General features: G+C 40.5%; 1 protein-coding gene across 19 annotated transcripts in view; it reads right to left on the bottom strand.

The window, feature by feature from the left end:
• The window catches only part of HERC1 (HECT and RLD domain containing E3 ubiquitin protein ligase family member 1), a 254,678-nt gene that overhangs the window by 11,812 nt on the left and 217,545 nt on the right, over nt 1-25,321 (bottom strand). For 17 of the 19 annotated variants that reach the window (XM_063638840.1, XM_055278203.2, XM_063638842.1 and 14 more), the window contains exons 57-74: nt 25,212-25,317; nt 23,637-23,783; nt 23,190-23,291; nt 21,726-21,899; nt 20,409-20,702; nt 18,965-19,030; nt 18,669-18,794; nt 17,762-17,900; nt 16,210-16,391; nt 14,562-14,717; nt 13,726-13,848; nt 12,573-12,675; nt 10,328-10,497; nt 8,520-8,658; nt 5,538-5,707; nt 3,726-3,895; nt 3,292-3,457; nt 2,374-2,450 (exon numbers count right to left, since the gene is read on the bottom strand). In XM_063638840.1, the coding sequence (XP_063494910.1) occupies nt 2,374-2,450; nt 3,292-3,457; nt 3,726-3,895; nt 5,538-5,707; nt 8,520-8,658; nt 10,328-10,497; nt 12,573-12,675; nt 13,726-13,848; nt 14,562-14,717; nt 16,210-16,391; nt 17,762-17,900; nt 18,669-18,794; nt 18,965-19,030; nt 20,409-20,702; nt 21,726-21,899; nt 23,190-23,291; nt 23,637-23,783; nt 25,212-25,317 (2,610 nt within the window). Of the gene's footprint in view, nt 1-2,373; nt 2,451-3,291; nt 3,458-3,725; nt 3,938-5,494; nt 5,708-8,519; nt 8,659-10,327; nt 10,498-12,572; nt 12,676-13,725; nt 13,849-14,561; nt 14,718-16,209; nt 16,392-17,761; nt 17,901-18,668; nt 18,795-18,964; nt 19,031-19,518; nt 20,703-21,725; nt 21,900-23,189; nt 23,292-23,636; nt 23,784-25,211; nt 25,318-25,321 lie in introns of those variants that run through there. The other 2 variants (XM_063638843.1, XM_063638844.1) reach the window with 2 other exon arrangements.

The raw sequence follows: 25,321 nt of genomic DNA, 5'->3' as shown, positions 1-25,321 counted from the left end.
AACAGGTGTGGTGTGGTGCTGAAAAGAATGTATATTCTATTGATTTGGGGTGGAGAGTTCTGCAGATGTCTATTAGGTCCACTTTGTGCAGAGCTGAGTTCAATTCCTGGATATCCTTGTTAACTTTCTGTCTCGTTGATCTGTCTAATGCTGACAGTGGGGTGTTAAAGTCTCCCATTATTATTGTGTGGGAGTCTAAGTCTCTTTGTAGGTCACTAAGGACTTGCTTTATGAATCTGGGTGCTCCTGTATTGGGTGCATATATATTTAGGATAGTTAGTTCTTCTTGTTGAATTGATCCCTTTACCATTATGTAATGGCCTTCTTTGTCTCTTTTGATCTTTGTTGGTTTAAAGTCTGTTTTATCAGAGACTAGGATTGCAACCCCTGCCTTTTTTTGTTTTCCATTTGCTTGGTAGATCTTCCTCCATCCCTTTATTTTGAGCCTATGTGTGTCTCCGCACGTGAGATGGGTTTCCTGAATACAGCACACTGATGGGTCTTGACTCTTTATCCAATTTGCTAGTCTGTGTCTTTTAATTGGAGCATTTAGCCCATTTACATTTAAGGCTAATATTGTTATGTGATCCTGTCATTATGATATTAGCTGGTTATTTTGCTCATTAGTTGATGCAGTTTCTTCCTAGCCTTGATGGTCTTTACAATTTGGCATGTTTTTGCAGTGGCTGGTACCAGTTGTTCCTTTCCATGTTTAGTGCTTCCTTCAGGAGCTCTTTTAGGGCAGGCCTGGTGGTGACAAAATCTCTCAGCATTTGGTTGTCTGTAAAGTATTTTATTTCTCCTTCAGTTATGAAGCTTAGTTTGGCTGGATATGAAATTTTGGGTTGAAAATTCTTTTCTTTAAGAATGTTGAATACTGGCCCCCACTCTCTTCTGGCTTGTAGAGTTTCTGCTGAGAGATCTGCTTGTTAGTCTGATGGGCTTCCCTTTGTGGGTAACCCGACCTTTCTCTCTGGCTGCTCTTAACATTTTTTCCTTCATTTCAACTTTGGTGAATCTGACAATTATGTGTCTTGGAGTTGCTCTTCTCAAAGAGTATCTTTGTGGCGTTCTCTTTATTTCCTGAATTTGAATATTGGCCTGGCTTGCTAGACTGGGGAAGTTCTCCTGGATAATATCCTGCAGGGTGTTTTCCAACTTGGTTCCATTCTCCCCGTCACTTTCAGGTACACCAATCAGACGTAGATTTGGTCTTTTCACATAGGCCCATATTTCTTGGAGGCTTTGTTCATTTCTTTTTATTCTTTTTTCTCTAAACTTCTCTTCTCACTTCATTTCATTCATTTGCTCTTCCATCACTGATACCCTTTCTTCCAGTTGATTGAATCAGCTACTGAGGCTTGTGCATTCATCACGTAGTTCTCATGCCGTGGTTTTCAGCTCCATCAGGTCCTTTAAGGACTTCTCTGCATTGGTTATTCTAGTTAGCCATTCGTCTAATTTTTTTTTCAAGGTTTTTAACTTCTTTGCCATGGGTTTGAACTTCCTCCTTTAGCCCAGAGTAGTTTGATCGTCTGAAGCCTTCTTCTCTCAACTCGTCAAAGTCATTCTCTGTCCAGCTTTGTTCCGTTGCTGGTGAGGAGCTGCGTAATCATTCTGTTTTTAATTTACAAGTCCATGAAACAGGATCCAAAATTCAAAATTTTGCAAATATAAAGATAGTATGTAATTGCAAATACTAAATTTTGTGACTTGCTAGCATAATAACACTTCTAAATAAATTTTGGTGCCGAAAATTCATTATGGGGAGGCCATGTGGGCCTTCAGAAACATAAATCAGGTTTCATGATCAAGTCTGAGGTTCCTCTCCCCTCTATATTATCATTGATTTGGTCTCAACAAATATCAAGGCTTGATGGAAGTGCCTGTTTCCTTTTTTTTTTGAGACGTGGTCTCGCTCTGTTGCCCAGGCTGGAGTACAGTGGTGTGATCTCGGCTCACTGCAGCCTCCGCCTCCTGGGTTCAAATCAAGTGATTCTCCTGCCTCAGCCTCCCAAGTAGCTGGGATTACAGGCATGTGCCACCATACCCGGCTAATTTTTGCATTTTTAGTAGAGATGGGGTTTCACCATGTTGGCCAGTCTGGTCTTAAACTCCTGACATCTGGTGATCCACCCGCCTCGGCCTCCCAAAGTGCTGGAATTACAGGCGTAAGCCACCGTGCCTGGCCTGTTTCCTCATCTTTGAAAAGAGGATAACAACAATATTTACTCCTTAGGGTTACAATGAGGACTGAAGGGGATAATAGGTGTAAAGCACTTAAAACAGTACCTGGTACATAGTAAGCACTCAATAAATGTGAGCTGTTATTATTATTTTAGACATATAATGAACACTTGCTGACTGCCATACCTGTCCCTATTGTAACCCACTTCTGCAGTTGCATTGGGAGAGGGTATAAGAAGGTCAACAATACCAGTTTCAAGTTCCTGCAGAAAAAAGAAAAAAATTTTTTGAGAAATGACAATTAAATGCATGAAGAGAACAAACCAATTACATTAAAGATCATACTGAAAAGAGAATATTTTGAGGAATTTATAATGCCATGTGACAACTAACGATTTCATACTTTATTTTTGTGGTTTCAATTTAAAATGAAATTAGGAAATCCCCCATATGGAAAGCATTCATGTATGAAGAACCAAAAGGAATGAGAAAGTCAATCCAGGGCAGGAGTAGTGGTGGCTGTGAAAAGAGTGTAGTGATGTTTCAGATCGAATCAGTAATGATAGCCAAGCATTATTTTAGTCACAGGGTTTACTGGAAAAATCCTGATACTAGGCAATGCTGGAAAGGACAGAGCTGATCTGGAAGCAAAGCTGCCAATGCAGACATTAAAATTAGAATTGGTCTAATTTTAAGACCAGTTCTTAACATTTATTTTTCTAATTCCCCTGGAATCTGGCAGTTCTACTTTGTTCTAAAAGCACCAGAATAAATCAGAGCACACGGGTGCTCCTGGATTTGTCTGTTACATAAATGTACATATATGCCATTGTTGTTTGTTCTGCCAGTATTATAACACAACAGATGGTGAGTCATTGGTAGATGCCTAAGAACTGATATTTATGTAGTAAGGTATCTTGACAAAGCATTTCAAAAGCTGTTGCTCTAATTTACCTACGTATCACTAACAGCATGACTTTATGAGGCTCACAAATGCATCTTTGCTACATTTATAAAAACATGCCTGGCAGAGTGATCACTGGAAACAGCAAAATGGCCACTAGCAGACTAGATAACTCAGCAGGGGACACTGCAGGAATATACCTGGCACATCTCTGTGATGGTGTCATCAAACACTCCTCCAGCGTCATCAGCCCCTTCTCCAACCAGCTTAACCTTCCACGCTCGGGAAGGCAGGCGGAGGTCTGAAGCATTCAGCTTAACTACTTGTCTCGCTATTTGGACAAAAATGGGCTTACACTTCCGTCCCCTTTAAAAGAAAGGGAGAAAGCAATGAAATACAACTCTTACCAATTTCCCCCAAAATCACATGGTATCTTCCCATCAGTGAATGAAAAAGCTAGTTTAACAGGCAAACACTGTGCTAGGCCCACTGTAACCACACCAGGTACTAATATAAGTACTATAACTATCTACCCTGCCTTAGAAGTGAGGAAACCAAGACTCACAGATATTAGTAATAATATCCATCTGAAGAAATCCCAGCTCGTTAGTGAAACACACATACATACGCTAACCTGGTTGATATCCTCTTTACAGTTATCTGAGGTCCATAGTTTTTGCCTTGAACCATGGTTTTTCCTATGGAGCGCACCATTGGCAGAGTGTAGACTCTTGGGGCTAACAAAGGCCGAAGTTGTCCCTGTACAATGCCCCAAGTTCCAGCATTATAATGGGATGTGCTGTTCTGTAACAGAAGGTACGGTTATCAGAAATGGTATAATCTAGGCTTAAAAGAAATAACAATTTTCACTTGTAGAACATACATTATTTTGGCTGGGCGCAGTGGCTCATGCCTGTAGTCCCAGCACTTTGGGAGGCTGTGGTGGGCGGATCGCTTGAGCCCAGGAGTTCAAGACTAGCCTGGGTAACATGGCAAAACCCTTCTCTACAAAAACACAAAAATTAGCTGGGCATGGTAGCTTGTGCCACCATGTTACTCGGGAGGCTGACGTGGGTGGATCACCTGAGTCCAAGGAGGTTGAGGCTGCGGTGAGCTGAGATCATGCTACTGTACTCCAGCCTGGGCACAGAGTGAGACCCTGTCTCAATATTATTTTAAAAATTGAAAAAAGAACATACATTCTTTTAAAAACGCACTTTAAGAGCATAAACTCAGGATTAGGAACTATTAGTAACCTTTAAAATTTTTTTCTGATAAAATATATAATTACCATTTTTAAAAACCTTAGAAAATACAGAGAAGAATACACACATGTATGCACAAATTCCAAATCCTACCACATAGAGATGCCCCATTAATAATTTCATCTATTTCCTTCCAGTTTTCTTTTGTGTATGTGCACATAACATTTTTCACACTGTTAATATCATTCTGACCTGCCTTTCTCAGTTAACTTTACATTACAAACATTTCTCCCACTAATTACAGTTTGCTAACACTGTTTAGTGCTGCACAGGACTCTGCTGCCTGGCTATTTCTAGCAGTGATTTGTCAAATCTCACACGCACGCACGCATGCACACACACACATACACACACACACACGCACACACACAATAGCTAGCCACTTTGTTACTGGACTAGTCCATAAAGATAGACAAATCAGCAAAATTTACTTTATTTCCCCAACCTCCCTTTCCCCAGGACCCAGAATGCTAATTTGTAAGAAGAGAAAAAAGTATCTGAAATTTCTCAGATTCATTTATGTAACAACCCTGACTGTGGTTCTAATGGCTTTGTGTGCTTACATTTTAAAATCATATTTTAGACTTTGTAGAAATGGCATGCTTAGTGGCTGGGCGCAGTGGCTCACATTTGTATTTCAGCACTTTGGGAGGTGGAGGTGGGGAGGATCATTTGAGGTCAGGAGTTCGAGACCAGCCTGACTAACATGGTGAAACCCCGTCTTTACTAAAAATACAAAAATTAGCCAGGCATGGTGGCCCAGGCCTGTAATCTCAGCTACTCAGGAGGCTGAGGCAGGAGAACTGCTTGAACCTGAGAGGCAGAGGTTGCAGTGAGCCGAGATTGTGCCACTGCACTCCAGCCTGGGTGACAGAGCGAGACTCCGTCTGGGAAAAAAAAAAAAAAAAAAAAAGAAATGGTATGCGTAGTATGCGTAGCCATTCATTCTTGATTTCTGGATAAACCAAAACACAGAAGGAAGACCACTCTGTCCAGCACATCATGACAAACCTCTAGACTGTCCCTAACACAGCAATAAAATGGGAATAGAAGTTTATCTTATTAGCCATGAAAGAATTTTCCAAAGGCAGAGGGAAAGGCCCTGGGGCCTGGCGAGCATGTCACGGGCACTGCTTACCAAGCCAGTCTGTGCCTGGCTGCTTACCATGCCAGTCTGTTACCTGGTTGTTGGGGCTAAGGTTCAGCAGTCTCCAGGATGAGTACATGAGGTCAGAGAAGTGGTAAAGCAGCCGGAGCCTGGCCCGCACCGTGTGAATGCTAACTTCTCTCAGCGCCCCATACTGGGGGGGCACTGTGTCAGGCAGGCCCAGCTGCAGAGGTACTGACACACCTGTCCAGAAAGCAAATGGGCACTTGTGAAGGAAACAGCATTGCTTTCACTTTTCACATTTTGAAAAATTTCAAGCATACAGAGAAGTTGAGATAATTATGCAATGGGCACCCATTCCAACCTCTATCCATCGATTCATCTTAGTTTGGTGTGTGCATTCGTGTTGGTTTTTAAAATGTCTTTATTGGGGGCGGAGAAAAAATAAAATAAAATGTCTTTATTATTATGGAAATGAAACCTGGTATTTCTCTTTTCGTTTCCCATTTATTTAACAATAGAACTTAGGCAGTTCCTTCACAAAAATAAATAAGTAAATAAAGCCAAATTTTTCCTTTTATATTTAATAATTGTCTTCATAATACCGCAAATGTGGGCAAGGACTAGGTAGGCAGTTCTGGAAAATGGAAATGGGAAACTTAGCAGAGCCAACTCCATATTCACTAGGGATCTGACAGCAAGTATTCATGACAGAAACACACAGGTGCATGATTCATGAGGCTTTTACTACAAGAAGAAGAGTTCTGTAAGAAGCAAAGACTACAAGTCCTGCATCCACAGCTACCCTCCTATAAAAACACATAAAAGAATAAAAACAAGATACAAACTCACTTCACTTTCCTGTAAATAAAGACTGGTACAGTGCAATTCCTAGAGGTATTTTTTTTTTTTTTTTGAGACGGAGTCTCGCTCTGTCACCCAGGCTGGAGTGCAGTGGCGCAATCTTGGCTCACTGCAAGCTCCGCCTCCTGGGTTCATGCCATTCTCCTGCCTCAGCCTCTTCGAGTAGCTGGGACTACAGGCGCCCGCCACCACGCCCGGCTAATTTTTTTGTAGTTTTAGTAGAGACAGGGTTTCACCGTGGTCTCGATCTCCTGACCTCGTGATCCGCCCGCCTCGGCCTCCCAAAGTGCTGGGATTACAAGCGTGAGCCACCGCACCCGGTCCCTAGAGGTATTATTATTGTTCGTAGTAAAAACTAACATTTACTGAGTACCTTCTATGTGCCTGGCACTATTCTAAGAGCTTTACATGAATGGGGCCACTTACTTCTACAGCTCTTTGCAGTAGGTGCTATTATCATCCTCATTTTACAGACAAAACACTGAGTCTCAAGGTCACTCAGATCATATGTGGAGGAGCTGGGATTCAGCCCCAGCAGAGCTTGAACCTTTACCTGTCACACTGGATAGCTTCTGCCCTGAAGTGGAAGTGAAATCCCTCTGAAGCCACTGAGTACCTGAAATTGTCAGTGTGTAGGCAGCTCTGCTCATTCTAGATTCTGTTAATAGAAACCATTTCCTGCTTGTTTGGAATCTACCTGGAATTCCCACTTTTCTCTCTTAGATTATCTAAGAAAAAAAATCCCTATGGGGAATCTTAGGAACCCCCTAAGAAATAGAGGGGTTAACAAAACTGGAAGAGAATGCTGGGCTCTTAGGCACAACGTTGCTTCAGGGAAATTCTAGTGCCTTAGACACCAGAAGATGGTAGAAAGACAAGGCTTGAGGGCCTTGTCCAATAGGCTGGACACAGTGGCTCACACCTGTAATCCCAGCACTTTGGGAGGCCGAGGCTTGAACTCCAGACTTGAGGTCAGGAGTTCAAGACCAGCCTGGCCAATATGGCAAAACACCATCTCTACTAAAAATATAAAAATGAGTTGGGCGTGGTGGCACATGCCTGTAATCCCAGCTACTCGGGAGGGTGAGCCAGGAGAATCGCTTGAACCCAGGAGGCAGAGGTTGCAGTGAGCCGAGATTGCGCCATTACACTCCAGCCTGGTCAACAAAGTGAGACTCTGTCTCGAAAAAAAAAAAAAAGGAAACAGCCCAAATATGAAGAAATGTGTAAGAATGACAACTATCACAACATTAAGGTAATAGCTACATCTGGAAGGAATGGAAGATAGATCAAATCAGAAAGTGCCCACAGTTGGGTGCTGAGCACACAAGTATGTATTATGGTTTTCTTTAAATCTTTGTGTAGCTATATAAAAATTTCATAATAAATTAAAAATAAAACAAACAACAAAAAGCTAGAAGTAGCCCACTTGTCTTGCTAAACACAGGAATAAAATGGCAGCAAGTTGATTGCTGTGCCAATGCACAGACATCATGTTTCAAATGGTTAACTAGGGTGAGGAATTTGACAAACGGTCTCAGGACTTTTAATCTTTATTTCTAACAGTGGGCCTTAGAAAGCTCTAATTTGTCATTTCTTTTATATATTAAAAATACTGGCCAGGCGCTGTGGCTCATGCCTGTAATCCTAACACTTTGGGAGGCTGAGGCGGGCGGATCACTGGAGGTCAGGAATTCGAGACCAGCCTGGCCAACATGGCGAAACCCCGTTTCTACTAAAAATACAAAAAATTAGCCAGGAATGGTAATGCATGCCTGTAGTCTCAGCTACTTGGGAGGCTGAGGCAGCAGAATCACTTGAACCGGGGAGGCGGAGGTTGCAGTGAGATGAGATCACACCACTGCACTCCAGCCTAGGTGACAGAGCAAGACTCCATCTCAAAAAAAAAAAAACTTAGTTGCTGCTAAAATTATAAATTTTTGCTTGCATAAGTAATATGTATTCTGCTTTTGGGGGTGCAGAGAGGACCTGGTTCATACTGATGTCAGCAGGACAAATGCCTGCTATGAAAATACTTCCAGTGCTAGTAGCACAAAGAATGCTTTGTGTGGCAGAAGGCTTGATGGTTTCACAACAATGCTGGATACAGTTTGGAACTGGCAAGCAGACAGTGCCATGGGGTACTGCTAAAAAAGAAATGCTGCAGGAGCATGAATATTTCATTCCTCACCTGGTGCTCTTGGTGGGACAGGTGGTGCTGTCCATGCAGCACTGTGGCAGCGGCCAGCCGAGATCTGCCGAACATTTTTCCCTTGCAGACCTGTTACCAGGGTTGGTTCTCGAACATGGTTGGTGTGGCCTAGGCCGAGCTGGGAATAAATCATAAATATACAGACATTCAATTAGAAAGAGGAAGAGAGGAAGTCAATATGAAATTTTTCTTAGATGGTGGCAGACATAAATAAGTTGGTAACTGTACCATGCATCAGCATCAATAAAATACATTCTTTTTTTTTTTTTTTTGAGATGGAGTCTTGCTCTGTCATCCAGGCTGGAGTGCTGGAGTGCAGTGGCACAATCTCAGCTCACTGCAACCTCCACCTCCCTGGTTCAAGCAATTTTCTGCCTCAGCCTCTCAAGTAGCTGGGATTACAGCTGCCCACCACCATACCTGGCTAATTTTTGTATTTTTAGTAGAGATGGGGTTTCACCATCTTGGCCAGGCTGATCTTGAACTCCTGAGCTCAGGTAATCCACCTACCTCGGCTTCCCAAAGTGCTGGGATTACAGGCGTGAGCCACCGCGCCCAGCCCCCAATAATAAAACACATTCTGACTTTCTTTATCATAACAGTCCTCACAGCTCAGACTGCTAAAAACTAAGCTGCAACAAGGCCATTCCAAATCTAGCAGATGAGTCTTGATGACTAAACACATCCTTGGATTCCACTTATGAAAAGGAAATGAATTCTTGGAAAGTTAAGTAATAACAGAATGATCTATTCTGTTATTTAAGTGTGTTACTTAAAACACACTGATTTCTGTGTAACAATAAATAAACATACATAAAAACATATATGGAAGCAAATTCTAATCTCCAAATCTCTATACTTAGGGTCTGACTGGGACAGCCAGTGTTTCAGCAGCTAAGCAAATCAACATCATTAGGAAGGATCATGTCAAGGCACTGCCAGGAAACTCCCAAAGGTGCCTTCAACATTAACTCTCCTCTCAGTAAGAGTGCAACCACAATGACGAGCAGCTTCCTTGTCTGTTAAAGTAGTGATGAGGAGACCACAGGAGCCAAACTGAGGCTAATATGAATAATGCTAGACCTTGAACTTAAGGGTCCCTGGCACTAGGGGAAGCCAGACCAAGAGAGAATTTATGGAGGAAGGGGAGGTGGCTCTGCATGTGGAGCTAAAAGTCACCGTCATAGCATCTCAGACATCTCACACCAAGGTCTCTCCCTCCTTCATAAATAGAGGAGGGTGAACACATCAACCTCTTGAGTCTCTTATCAGTATCTCAGAGGTTCATTTTAATCCTATAAATAATGGGGGTGACAAGACTTCCTGTATAAACCTAAAGATACTTTGTATACTATCACATTATAAAATATAAAAATATTATTGTTTCATTCTTTTTCCCATATCAACTGATGTTCCCAGGACCTAATCTCACATCTTGCTGTAGTAATGATGATAATGTTGACAGTAGCAAATCCTTACATACTGCAGCTTACTACATGCCAGGCACTTAACAGTGTATGAGGACACACACATATATACTCAGTTAATCCCCTTAATCACTTTGCTGTACTGCCAGAATTGTTTTAAACCATGGTATAATACTTCTTTGGCCACAGTCGAGAGAGAAAGACATAACTAGACTTACAAAATAATCAGTCCCATGGCAAAGTGGTGTGCTTGGAGTATTGTAGTAGATTATGAATTTCCTAGCTTATCTCTTTCCCCAACCGAGGAACACTGTGAGATTTCTAGAATATGAGAGAGCAGCAAGCAATATAAATATTTACCTGCCCTTCTGAATTGCTCCCCCAGGCATACACATCTCCATTTGATGCCAAAGCAAGTGTGTGTTCAGCTCCAACTGCCACATCTTCAATGATCACTCCAGCCAGGACAGGGATTTGTTGCGGTCGATTGTGATTGCGAGCACGCCCCTCTGGCAAGCCTATCAGGCGATCTGAAAAAAACAAAACAAAAACATGTGGACATGTTATGCACCACACACCACAGTGCTTTTATATTTTCTGATCAGTCATTTAGCTTCTTATGGTGGAACGGCAATGACACATATAACTCAACTGAGGCTAAAGCTGCTATTCTGGAAAGGTACACCAGGTTCTGAATAAATAAAAAGTGTGAAGCTGTTTCTCTGCAAAATGTCACAGGCTCTTTATTCATAAAAATTTTTTTAAAAAGTTATATCTAAAATCGGTAACTTGTTTCAAAATAAGAGGATTCTCCAATATCCACATCTTTGAAAGGATAGGGTCTGACTGACACAGTTCAGGCCCTCAAGTTTCTTATGTTCTTTTTTGAGACAGGGTCTCGCTCTGTCGCCCAGACTGGAGTACAGTGCAGTGGTGCGATCTCGGCTCACTGCAGCCTCGACCTGTCGGGTTTAAATGATCCTCCTACCTCAGCCTCCTGAGTAGCTCGGACCACAGGCACATGCCACTATGCCCGGCTAATTTTAAGTTTCTTATATTCTAAAACGAGAGATCATTCAACTTGTCTTGTCCTCAAACTTCCAACCAACCTCTCCCCTTACCTTGCCAAACGTCTAGAGGGTGCTAGCCAGCCCCTGATGCGCAAAGTCTGCTAGGTCCATTTGGCCTGCCCACCTTCTGCAGCCTAACTTCCACTGTCTCCACTGCACTGAAATTCTACTCTCAAAAGCCATGAGTGAGCTCCTAATTGCCTACTGCAGTGGCTTCTTTTCAGGCTCCAGCCCATGGGAACATCATGCAACCTTCTAATAATGTGGCCTCAGCTTTTCCTGCCTCTCAGAGACTGCACTGCCCTGGCTCACCAGTGACCTCTCTTCCCACTCCTTTCAAAGCCAGCTCTCCCAATTCTTCTTATTAATCCTTTTTTTTTTTTTTTTTTTTTTTTAGATGAAGTTTCGCTCTTGTCACCCAGGCTGGAGTGCAATGGCACAATCTTGGCTCACTGCAACCTCTGCCTTCCAGGTTCAAGCAATTCTCCCTGCCTCAGCCTCCTGAGTAGCTGGGATTACAGGCGCCTGCCACCACGCTCGGCTAATTTTTGTCTGTTTAGTAGAGACGGCGTTTCGCCATGTTGGCCAGGCTGGTCTCAAACTCTTAACCTTAGGTGATCCACCCGCCTCGGCATCCCAAAATGCTGGGATTACAGGTGTGAGCCACGGCGCCCGGCCCTCCCAACTCTTATTCCTGTGCTCACCTGCCCTTTACATCACATGCCCCAGAGCTCTATTTTCTTCTTTTCTCATTTTATACTCTCTCTCTCTCTGGGTTTTTTAGATGATACGAATAAGGATTTAATTACTACCATTATGGAGCTAATGTCCTAAACCTACATCTTCATAACCAATCCTTCTGGAGTTCCAGATCTAAATTCTCAATAGCCTAGTGGACATTTCCACACATTTCTTTAGGGCAAATGGGTCTATTCAACATAACTAAAACTAAGCTCCTTACCCTTCCCCACAAACCAGCTCATGTCCTCAGTCAGAGGCATCGATGTTCTCCCACAACTAGAAACTTCAGTCATGGTTTACTTCCTCTTCCTCACACCTGTCTCACATATCCCTCAACAACTACCCTTGCCAAGAATCTCAGTCCCACTGTGAATGCCTGGTTACGAACCTACTCAAGATTTGAACCCAGAGTGCCTATGAATTCCTCCAGTTCCTAAGATCTGCAGCCCCAATCCCTAGAAGGGATGAAGAATGAGGCAGGACACAGAGGAGCTCTGGTGGTCAAGGCAGTATTTGTGGCAGCACGTCAAGGGCAGTAGAAAAGAAGAGGGGACGGCCCTTGGCAGGGACTCTTCCAGCAAGAGTGCCGGCTGTGGCATAATGGAGAGGGGAGCTTGTCTTTATAATAAAGTACATGAAAGAGAAGTGGAAAATTATCTACTGAAACAAGGTCATAGTGACTACTCACCACCTAGAACAAAAAAAGGACTCAATTTAGAGCACATTCTGTAACGCTGGAAGGCCAGTGTTTATAATGATGTGTACCCAAGCAAATAAGCTGAAAAATGTCTTACCTTGACCAAAGGTATACACATGACCATCTTTGGTCAAAGCAACAGAAAACTGAGTTCCACAAGCAACCTTTTTTATTCCAATTCCACAAAGGATGTCAATTTTCTGCAAAACAAAAGTGTAAGGCACACAACTTTAAGAAGAAGAAAAAAATCACTAATGGCATTGAATTTGCCTAATGGCATGTATCAAGAACTATCTTCCAACAAAACTACTAATTGTCACTTACCTGTTCGACCCAAATCCAAACCTGAAATGTTATTTTCTCCTACTGCTCTGCAAACTAACTGAATTTGGGGGAGGGAGTGTGCAGGGGCAGAGGCAGTTTGACTAAAGTCCCCAGGGCCCTATGTGAAGTAGAAGCATTCCTCTGGGTAATAGAGACCACGGGGAATTCCAGGACCTTTTAAAGAACACTAGAAGACCATGTTAGTTTAACATTTTAGCTTTTATGGGTGATAATAACTGCTTTATATGTTCCCCAGAGTGGGCTCTCCTGCCTCTCTGCATACCTAGCTGAATATTCACTAGTCTAGCTATCAGGATGTCACACACTATAAATGGTGGTGAATCCGAATATAAGCTGAAGCTTTGTAAATCACACTGCTTGTGAAATGTGTCAGGAAACCCCACATAAAACAATCACATAGAAAGACTTCTGCAGAGTCAAGAAATCTTCTATAATGTGAATAACAGCTTCTAATTTCTTTCTTTATGGACTCAGATTTCCTTTGTATTGCTTTTTAAAAGGAGATGTGTACCTGTGTAATAATGTGTACCTGTGGTAATAATAAGCAGAAATGGCAGCTGCATGCAGAGGGTTACAAAGGATTACTCATAGTTCCTTCCATGACACCCTGGAGATATGTTTCTAACTATTTCTTCTCTACATCAGAGGTCCCACAGTGTGAAATCCGTTTATGGAGACAGAAGCTTATCCTTGCAGAATTTTAAATCCAGTTTAGCTGGATTAATAGCTTATTTAAAATCAAGACCTAGCATGTGGGTATTCAAGAATGCACAACAGAAGCTTCTAAACTTCATTATGAATTACCAAAAGTACTAAAGGTAAATTATTTCCAACTAAAAATAACTACTGACATAGATGGAAATTATTCATGTTGTCTGAAAACCTAGACTCAAGGCAGTACTGACCTGAGGTGAAGATTTTGCAGTGGAATTTCCTAAGCCTAGTTTTCCATAGTCTCCATCTCCAAAAGCCCACACCATGGAACCATCTGCTGACACTGCCAAAGTGTGGTTTAATCCACAGGCCACCTGAAGAAATAACAGTATTCCGTAAGGCAAATCACAAGACCTAAAACACACTCCCCCATTTTCTCTACTTCAGTGAAAAACTTGGCTATGTTTCCAAATATCTACAATGGTTTCAGAGCATACTACAAATGTTAACCAAAATAAGTCAACAAGAAATAATTCTTAATGTCCGTATATAATTTTTTTCTTCAAAGTGAAATCCTTCAAATGTCTGTGGCTAAACCACAATCAGTACGAAAGATAGGGGAAAAGTATATATAACCCAGAAATACTCATTCATATCAAAAAGTATCTAAGGAATGATAGTGTCCTTGTTAAAGGACACTCTTGATGTATACAAGACAGAGGTAATTACTACTTAGGAGCAGTAGCTACCAGTGATGTTGCAGTTCAGCCATACAACTCGAGGATACCAGACAGGAGCTACTAGTATCTGTATTTTTTAAGGGTTTTATAGCTTATGTTATGGAGGGGGGGTTAAAAATATTCGCATCCTGAAATAAGGGTTACATTTGTTGGTTTGTCACATAAACAAACTTAAATTGACTTAAAATATGAATTTCACATTGGGAAACAGTTAAAATTATCAATTAGACCATAGCAAAATGTACATGAGGTTAGGTACAACTGGTGATCCTGATCTTCCTGAGGGTGTCTAAGTGAACACAGAAGAAATGAGAAACAATGATCAGCTAGAATATCTTATTCCATGCCTGTCCAATCTGATATCCCTCCAGTGCAGTCACTCTCTCTGGAAGTTTTTTGTTAGAGGTATTTCCAAGACCCAGACGACCATAGTCACCATTCCCAAAGGTAAACAGTTTGCCATCTGAAGTGACCACTGCGGAGTGCTTGAAGCCACAAGACATCTAAGACAGAACCAAGGAGAAAGAAAACTTTTAAGAACGGAAACTAAGAAAAAAGTAAATCTGCCATTTTTGGTATTAATATAGCAATAAACTTTATATAAACTTCACTGAAAACTGGATCTTCAAAGACCAATGCTTTTTAAAATTTTTTTTAAATTTTTTTTTTTAATTTTAAAGAGACAGTGTCTTGCTCTGTCACCTAGGTTGGAGCGCAGTGGTGTGATCACAGCTCACTGCAGCCCCAAATTCCTGGGCTCAAGCAATCCTCCCACCTCAGCCTCCCAAGTAGCTGGGACTACAGGCATGTGCTACCACACCTGGCTATTTATTTCTATGTTTATTTTTTGTAGAGACAGGGTCTTGCTATGTTGTCTAGGCTGGTCTCAAACTCCTGGCCTCAAGCAATCCTCTTGCCTTGGCCTCCCAAAGTGTTAGGATTACAGGCATAAGCCACTGCATCCAGCCAGCTGGTACACTGATCTGCCCAAGTTACTCTCCTGCTCTCCCAAGTCTGATCTGTCTCAACAGCCTCAGGAAGCCCAAGCTGAACAGCATACCCTGGAATAACTACTGCTACTCTTCAGCTGTGTACAGATGACCTAGACTAAATGAGATAATAAATGGGGAAATTGTTTGTAAACTATAAGGTGCTATACAATCTTACAATATGATTTTAGAACACTATTTTCCAGAAAATGCATTTTTTTTTTTTTTTTTTTTTTGAGACAGAGTTTTACTCTGTCGCCCAGGCTGGAGTGCAGTGGCAGGATCTCGGCTCACTGCAAGCTCCGCCTCCCGGGCTGGAGTGCAGTGGCGGGATCTCGGTTCACTGCAAGCTCCGCCTCCTGGGCTGCAGTGCAGTGGCGGGATCTCGGCTCACTGCAAGCTCCACCTCCCAGGTTCACGCCATTCTCCTGCCTCAGCCTCCTGAGTAGCTGGGATTACAGGGGCCCGCCACCGCGCCCGGCTAATTTTTTGTATTTTTTAGTAGAGACGGGGTTTCACCGTGTTAGCCAGGATGGTCTCGATCTCCTGACCTCCTGATCCACCCGCCTTGGCCTCTCAAAGTGCTGGGATTACAGGCGTGAGCCACCATGCCCAGCCCAGAAAATGCATATTAACTTAGCTTTTGTAACAAAAATGATAGGTTAAAAGCAAAGTTTTCCATTCATCTGTGTATTAAGAACTGTGTGGCAGAAGTTAAACCACACAATATTCCTTCCAAGGGCCTGCAGCACCCTAGTCTGGGCCAACCAGCTGGCTCAGGAAAAAGACCATTCTAACCAATACTAACAAGACCAATACTAACACCAAAGCGTATTCAAACTTCTGACAAACTCCAGAATGAATCTGAACATCCAAAAACAATGGATCTCTTATAATGATTGTCTAATATATTTTTACTATATTTTCTGTTACCTCATTTTAAGAAACCTATTCAACAACTAGTATATTTACAATGAAAGGCAAACTTATCCATTTCCTGCCTGACCTGCACCACTTCTTCTCCTTGTAAGGCCTCGATCTGCCTGGGCCGCCGCTGCCTGTCGCTGTTCCCATGGCCAAGTTTACCATAGTCACCATCTCCCCAGCTAAAGACCTCACCACTTTCAGTTAGGGCCATAGAGTGCCCATCAGAACCACAGGAAGTCACCAGCTGGGTCACCACAAAGCCTGGAACAGAACAGAAACCCAACAGGAATCACTAGATGTTAAAACTCTCCTCTTTACTTGCAGCTGCTACTGAATACCCTCAATCAAAAACCACCGAATTGGTACTATGAAAATAAGAATAATTTCATTAGTTTTTGTTTTTGTTTTTGTCTTTTTTTAGGTGGAGTCTCACTCTGTCATCCAGGCTGGAGTGCAGTGGAATGACCTTGGCTCACTGCAACCTCCACCTCCCCGGTTCAAGTGATTCTCTTGCCTCAGCCTCCTGAGTAGCTGGGATTACAGGCATGTGCCACCACACCTGGCTAATTTTTGTATTTTTAGCAGAGACAGGGTTTTACCATGCTGGCTAGGCTGGTCATGAACTCCTGACCTCAAGTGATCCGCCTACCTAGGCCTCCCAAAGCGCTGGGTTTACGGGCATGAGCCACAGTGCCCGGCCCAATTTCTTTAGTTTTAAGTTGAATTTGTGGCCATAATCTAGCAAAACTGCGAATAGTCACCTAAAATAATGATGATGACAAGGAAAAGGAGGATGGCAGCAATAGTTACAGTCATTAATGACTGGCTATGCTCTAGCCACTCCTATAAATGCTTTATATGGATTATCTCATTTTCTACTTTCACATAGCACCTATGAAACAGATACTAACATCCCATTTTTACAATTGGGAAAACTGAGTCACAAAGAGGTCTCATAGCTTGTGCACTGTCCCAGAGCCAAGGACCAGTAGAACCCATAGGAACACAGCACACATTCTCATCTCTACTGCTGTGCTCTTCACACTCAGATCACAATGAAAAGAACTTGGGCTTCTAGGAACCTGTTTTGAACTCATAGTTACTTGTATGCTTTTACGTAAAAACCCGTCGGTGCTCTCTGTAGGCTTTAGAGTCATTATGAGTTCAGTGAATGAGCAAGCCGGGGGCTTGTACAGTGGTTTCTCCAAAGGTGTTCTCTCTCCAAGTCACACAGAACTCTGAGGAAGATGTCCTTTAAAGTCTTTAGCACATTTGCAGATTTCCATATAAACTGATTTTTAATTTTAATGAAACACACGCATGGTTGCTACTGCTATTAACATCTGCCTACTTACACTTTTGCAATTTTTAAGCATTTGTTTACAATCTTCAGTGGGTCTCAAAAAGTGTTATTTATATTTCACTGAATTCTAGCATTGCTATAAGTAACCTGCAATATAGCTTAAAATATGGAAATTAAGGCTGTACACATGCCTAAACAAGGATTTAAATGTAAGTGAAAACCTGATATGATTTTATCTAGCAAAGGTTTGAGAAGGGCAAAGGTTTGTATGACCAAACCTACATTAGGCCATAGGTTCTAACCATCTTTTTATTAAGGACAATTTTACCTTGTAAGGCTGAAATAACTGTCAGCACATGAAGATCATCTGAATTTCCTTGTCCTAATCTGCCATAACTTCCTTCCCCACAAGCCAACACTGTGCCATTAGCCTGGATGACAAAGGTACAATTCTGACCACAAATGACCTAGCATAAAAACACAGAATTAAATATTTTATTCATTATATTGCTTTAACATGCAAGCACTTGAAATGATTCCACGTATACATAGAATGCTTTTATAATTGTTTTATCCTTTTACTGAAAGGGAAGAGTTGATATAACTATGCAGTCCCATAACTCCTTGATGACTATAAAACTGCTTATTTAACCAAGAGATGTATGAGATTCATCCATTTAAAATAGTTTAGAATAACAAAATGGATGAAAGAAAAAGGAAGAGGTGATATGGAACTTATAATTAAAGACTGGGCTAGAAAGAAGCAGAAACTCATACATAAGAATGAGTCATGCAATCTGGACTAGCTGAGGTAAAGAAGAGCAAAAGAGAAAGCAGAGGCCTCGAGAAGGGTTTGGCGCTATATCATACCAGGATTATTAGAAAAGGGGAGTGGTCGATAAAATCTGGCTAAAGATCCTAGGAAGTTTATAGCCCCAAAGAGAAAATCACTAATTAGGAGTATCTAAACTGCTAGAAATACATACTGGGCAGGCCTAACACATCATGATGTTAGTTCATTAAACTTGAAAGAAAAATTTAGAAATTTGTTAACTTCTTAAGTCTGATAAAAACCATAGCAAGTTTTTATTTGAAAGCTATATATCATGACTTTCTTTAATGATTCCTCATAATAGATTATGAAATGGACAAGCTTTGTCCCACAATAAGACAAGCAAAAGAATTAGAATTTTCAGTTCCCATGTTTCTTTTCTATTTTTTACCCTGTTAGTTACCTGTTGGGCCTGTGAGAATGAGGGAGCTGCTGCAGGTACCATTACATTTCTTCCAGCTTCTGCTAGCTGTCCATGCCTACCAGCACCCCATAAGTAGACATCACATTTACCTCCCAGGTGCCAGTCCTAGAAAACCACAATCACCTCAAAATTAGAGTCATCCATTCACTCAAACAGCCATGTACTACGTACCAAGTGTGTGCCAGCCTGTATGGGAGACACCAGGGCACAAACACACAAGCATTTAGAATCAATACATTGAGAACCATCATACAGTTATCTTCATCTTTACTGACCTCAGGTCTGGAAGTTGCCCAAGACATAATTTGTTCATCCATGCCGTTAATCCATTTACTGTTATCCTGAAAAACAGGGGGTATATAATGATCAATTCTGCTTAGGCAAGATTCACCTGCTCTTAATTAACCACAAAGTCTTCTTCTAATCATTAAGTCTTATTTCCAAAAAAGAACATGGTAATATTATGATAAATTAAGAGCAGTTTTATAATTATGTCAAACTTGATTTTATGCACTATCAGTATTTTCCTTTATTATAAACACTTTCACTATCACTATCACTACAGCATTGGTGATTCAAAGCTAGCCATGTATTTTCTGAACACCCACAGGTACAAGGTCATGTGGAGGACCCCACACCCCTATAAACTCTTTGTGTAGCTGTGGGCAAATCACTTCATCTTTCTGGGCTTCAGCTTCCTCATCTACAAAATTACAGAGTTGGGCCAAATGAACTTAGAAGGACATTTTCTGATTAAAATATTCTATACTTTTGTGCCACATGGCATGTCAGTCAACAACAAACTACATGTGTGAAGATGGTCTCATAAGATTATAAAACCTTATTTTTATTATACCTTCTATGTTTACATACACAAATACTTATCATTTTTACAACTGCCTAGAGCATTGAATACAGTAACATTCTGTACAGGTTTGTTTCCTAGGAGTAATCAGACTATACCATATAGTCTTGTTGTAAGTAGGCCATATCATCTAGGTTTGTGTAAGTACTATACACTCTATGATATTCCCAGTGTCAAGATTGCCTAACAATGCATTTCTCAGAACATATCTCCATCATTAAGTGATGCATAACTACAGTTACATAATTTTACTCAATTTATATTTGTCTGTTTCATATTGTATCAATATTTATCCAAATGTTTGTATACATAAATCTTAAGTATACAAAGAGGTTGTTAGATCATGTGCTGTCCTGTAGTCTACACAGGTATTTTATCTATGTCACAGTTTCTACAGTAGACACTCTCAAATACAATCAGAAAGAAATGACAATTAGAATGCTCTTCTATATTTTATTTGATGCTAATTAAAGACATGATTGAAATGCCAAATAAATTAGAATCTATATGTGACATATAACCCACAAGATGACCAGGAAAGATGCTAAGATATATACAACAAAAGCACTAACAAAGTACCTATGGACAAAAGAAAATGAGAAAATATGGGACTATGTCATTGAGAGCTGGCAGGTTTACAAGAGTTCAACAGTGCTTACGTTATCAATTCCTGTAACTATGGAGGCCTGCCATCAGATTGAAAGTGACTACCTGAAAGAAAAATATTTTCCATTTCTCTTAAGGGTATCCTTCTAGCCATTCATACTAGCAAAGACTTATTAGGGGTCTGCTACATGCCAAATACCCATGATAAAATCTCAGCTGCAAATAATAGCAGCTCACAGTACATTTACCATTAGAAATACAAGTTCATCCTCTGGAACAGGTTCTAGATCTGGAACGGTAAAAGATTCTGGAAACTGGGCTCCATTGGTCAGGGCTTCGGCAGCTTTTATAGTGGTTGAGAAACATTCTAACCAGGCCCATTCATTTGGATTCCAGGATGCAGGGTCAGGGAGACAGTTCTGGTGGTGTGGTGGCACTGGAGGGTTACACAACAGCTGATCCAGATGAAGTCCCACAGCAAGGGAAGCCAAGCATTGCATATAGGGGCTGTGAACAAGTTGGTCACCACAAACCACATGAGGCTAAAACAAAATACAAGGATATAATATGTCAAAGAGTTTGTGCCAAATATTCTAAATTAACCTACTGTAGTCTGAAAGTCTGGAATCATATTTTTCAAGTTTACTGTTTAAGCTTTTGCTAGGAAGTAATTTTAGATTTAGAGTGAGTTGTAGAGATAGTACCGAGGATTTCTGTATACCCTTCACCCAACTTTATCTAATGTTAACATCTTATACAACCCTGGCACATTTATCAAAACTAACTAACATTGGTACAATACTAACTAAACCACAGAACTTTATTTGGTTTCCCTCAGTTTTCCCATTAATACTCCTTTTCTGCTCCAGGATCCAATCTAAGCTATCACACTGCATATAGTACATTTTCATCATGGTTTTTCTTGATTGGAAAAAAAAGCAGGTAACTATTTAACCACAGAGATCTGCTCTTCTCACTTTCCTCCTTTATAAGAGAATCCTGGTAGCCATCAAAGAAAAAGCAAAAGGCTGGAAGACAGGCTACTTTAGGATCACTGTCTGGACAAGTTCAAATGCTGTAATTCCTCATTCCAGTATTTAATGACCCTACTCAATTCAACATAGCTCTTCCACTAAATTTTCCACAAAGATTTATCTAGTAAGTGGAGACGATGTTCACTCTGATACCCGCATCCATCCCTATCCCTCAACTTTGGAATGGCCAAGCCATATAAAAACAGATATATGTGTGGGTCAGAAAAGGGAAGATATTCTGCTGCATAGGTATTTTAAGAAGCTTTGGAGTGAAGAAATAATCTGAAAAACAGTAATACAAACTTGGTGTTTGTTTGTTTCCTTATTTTACTCTGGTGAAAATAAAGCAAGAATAGAGTTAGGGTTGCTGAACAACTCTTTTAGGCATGACTTACCTTCATCTGATTCTGCCCAAATAGCCCCACTTATTTTCCTCAGACCTCATGCTCTTAGGGGATAAGTTCAAGGCTATAATCACATTCCAAAGTGTCAGGTATCTGTGGATCTCTAGGAGTGAGTGTAATGAGTTACCTTTTCATAGGCATACTGCTCCTGAAGCATCATGGGGAGCCGCTCCAGAAATGCTCTCATGCAGGGAGCCATGTTCAATCCCAGAACACCCTGCTGTTTCAATGCTGTCCTACAGGTTGCCAAAACATGATTGGCAGCTGCCCATTCTGCTGTACAATTCACGACCAAAACATCCTGGTTGAAAATAAATCATGCCACGTGATAAATTTGTTTAAATAAAAAATAATGCTATCACCATTTAATCTGCGAAATTCCTTCTAGTAACTGGGACATCTTTGCTTTTTGGATATTTTATATCCAAAAAGGCTATACTTTTAACGCCTATGGAACTTCAAAATATCCTAAATTTTGTCTAAGTAAAAAATAATGAGAAACAATAAAATTTGTGAACTACCTCTGATTAGCTGGTACTTTTTAAGGAAATAATGTCAATTATTAACTATTTCTTCAGAACCTGCAGAATAAGGCATCTAGTATATTTCAAAAGTCATGTCTGACATGACTACAAGGATAGTTGCAAAAGACTCTGGCTCTATGGCTTATTCTACACAGGCCACTACTGCCTAGGGTCTGATTCTACATTTTACTTTCAGCAGAACCTTTCATGAAGGTTTACAGCTTATTTTAACATCATTTAACCATATAAAATGTAAATCAAATCAGCACATTGGCTCTAATCTTTAAGGGTATGAAAAATAATACTGTAGGGAATAATGTTATATCATAGAATTACTTCACAGCAGGGGACCAGCATTTTTACTAGAAGATTAAATTTGAAAGCCAAGATATATTTTGTATACTTAAACGTCTTTGCAATGCTTCTTTTTAGGGAAAGATTGTTTGAGATAGTTTTTTTTTCCTTTGGGATGGGCTCTCATTCTGTCACCCAGGTTGGAGTACAATGGTGCAATCTCGGCTCACTGCAACCTCTGCCTCCTGGGTTCAAGCGACTCTTCCGCCTCAGCCTTCCAAGTAGCTGAGACTATAGGCATGTGCCACCATGCCTGGCTAATTTTTGTATTTTTAGTAGAGATGGGGTTTCACCATGTTGGCCAGTCTGGTCTTGAACTCCTGACCTCAAGCAATCTGCCCACCTCAGCCTCCCCAAAGTGCTGGGATTACAGGCATGAGCCACTGCACCTGGCCTTGAGATAGTTTAGTGCTACTGTCAAAAATCATGGCAGAAAGTCAAAATCTACTTTATCATTTCCAATGGAAATGAAATTGTTCAATATCTAAGCACTGTCACCAAAGTATGGGGTGTAGTAGAAAAAATACTAGACTATAAATCAGGAGACTTAGGTTCTAATTCTCCTTCTGCTACTAAATAGTTGCACTGCTTTGGACAAGTAGTAATCCCTCTGGATATCAGGTTTCTCCTCCATAAAGTGAGGTGGTTAGACTATGATTTCTAAAGTTCCTTACAAGCTTACACCCTATCATTTGATATAACTACAATATTACCTTTGATCTATTTGAGCAAGCAGCTACTCCAACTTCTGGAATCCATACTGTGGTCTGAATAGCTCCAGAGCCTATCACAACAGTTTGCAAGACAGAGCCATCCTAAAATGAGATAGATTTACCAATACACATCATTGAACTGTAGGTATAATTTACATCTAAATTTATATTTCACAGTGACAAAAACATATTCTAAAGTCTACATTTTAGCTAAATTCAGCAACGTCCAATCACATACCTACTACCCAATTTTCTAGGACACAGCTGATTTTAAGAATACATATCATCAGTAAGAAAAATGTAAGGGCAGAGGATTCTGAAAGAAGTTTCCTCAGTATTCAAGAGATTACTATATAAAATATTTCTAGAATTGGTTAATTTTTATCATATGTGTTTAAGTTAGTGTCAAAATATTCCTTAACATAAAAATAAAATCTATGCTCTTACCCTTAAAGACCAAATGTTCATGAGCCCACCTAGTCCACCAGACACCAGGGCCAACCCATCAGAACTAAAGGCAACAGTCCGAACAGGAGTGATGTGTCCCCGCAGCTGATAAACACACTTGGCTCCTGATGATTTCCTATATCCATCCTGAAATTCATTATTTTTAACATGCATTAAAATAAAGATAAATCATAAGTTCAAGATTTATCATTCACTCTTGGAAATTTTATATTTCAGAATAAAATTGGCAAGGGGGAGAGATAATTTCTCTCATGAAGGACAGTAAGCTTGACTGAATCAGTAATAAAATATCAATCTGATTCCCTTTGTTGAAGCTTTCATCTTTTCTAAAAAATTTATTTCTAAACTAGTTTTCTACTCTTCAAACTACAGAAATAACATCTCAAAGTTCTAATTATCCCTCAGAGACAGGAAAATACTGACTGCTTTTTAACCAGTGTTTTGATTTTTAAATTTTCACTTCATGTAATTTTCATTTTTATACCCTAACATTTGTGAACTGCACATGCTGACTCAAATAGATTCCTCTTTTTGTTGGCTGATGGTTCTGTCTGTCACACATTTGTTCTGCAGGCTTTAGAAGTGACATAGGTAAGGCCTGTCTATAGGGCTGCCCTCCAGCACAAAGAGTAAACCAGACCTATCTGTAGTACTCCCACCTCCACTGCTGTGATATTCTCCTGTTAGTGAGTTGGCTACTCCTTCCCTCCCTCTTCACCCTTTCTCCCCGTCCTTAAGCTCCTTCTTCCTTTTAGTTATGACAACATAATACTAAATGTATTCATTACTCAAAGATGATGTAAAGTGTATTTCTTCCAAGGGTATCATGAGCAAATGGAAGGCAACAGAAGGTACAAACTGGTAGCTCAGAGATGCGATCTGACTGGCCACTCAGTGTTTTAAACAATTTTAAGTTAGGTGCCAATGTTTAATATTGGGAGATTTTACTTAAACATTGGATTCTTAGCATCTATAGAAAAAATAAAACAATCTGGCAACAGCCTCTTAATTCTAGAAACTGACAATCAGTTGTGTGCCTTTATATAAAGCATGTATGCTTTTTTTTTTTCTGTTTTTGTTTTTTACCCTCTCCAAACCTTCTGACCCTAGCTTCATGAATTTATGTTACTCGCCTAGAGGGCTCTCTATAAATATATACATTTATAACTTCTGTTTAATATAAATAAATCATTCTTCATAACAAGGATTCTGGCATCAGTTGGAGATTCTTTAGATGGATGTGCTCCCATGGGAGTTTCTATTTTAATGTACTAACAACTTATGACTCATCTATCTGTAGTATCAATTATATCCACTATCACAGTAACAGTCAGCACTTAATATGTATGGAATATCTCATTTTACCAAGCAATTATGGTATCTCTGATTTATAAAAAATTAAGCTAATTCAGGATGACAATTACTTATATTTCCCAGTGGATCTTGCCCTTTGGGATAGGGTAATGACTTTTTTAGTAACCAAGGGAGAATGACTTTAATGTCATATACTTTCCATAGTTTCAGATAAAGTCTTCAAAATCACCAGAATGTTACCTGGCAATTTGATTCCTGGTCCCACCATCCTTCTGCACTAGTCACACTGGTCTGTGTAGTATCTTGCGGAATGCGCCAAACACATACTAAGCCACTCTGACAGCCACTTA

The sequence above is a fragment of the Symphalangus syndactylus genome, chromosome 5, assembly GCF_028878055.3.
Source record: "Symphalangus syndactylus isolate Jambi chromosome 5, NHGRI_mSymSyn1-v2.1_pri, whole genome shotgun sequence".
Taxonomy (NCBI): domain Eukaryota; kingdom Metazoa; phylum Chordata; class Mammalia; order Primates; family Hylobatidae; genus Symphalangus; species Symphalangus syndactylus.
The sequence above is the reverse complement of the archived record's forward strand: the minus strand, read 5'-3'. Positions and strand labels throughout refer to the sequence as shown.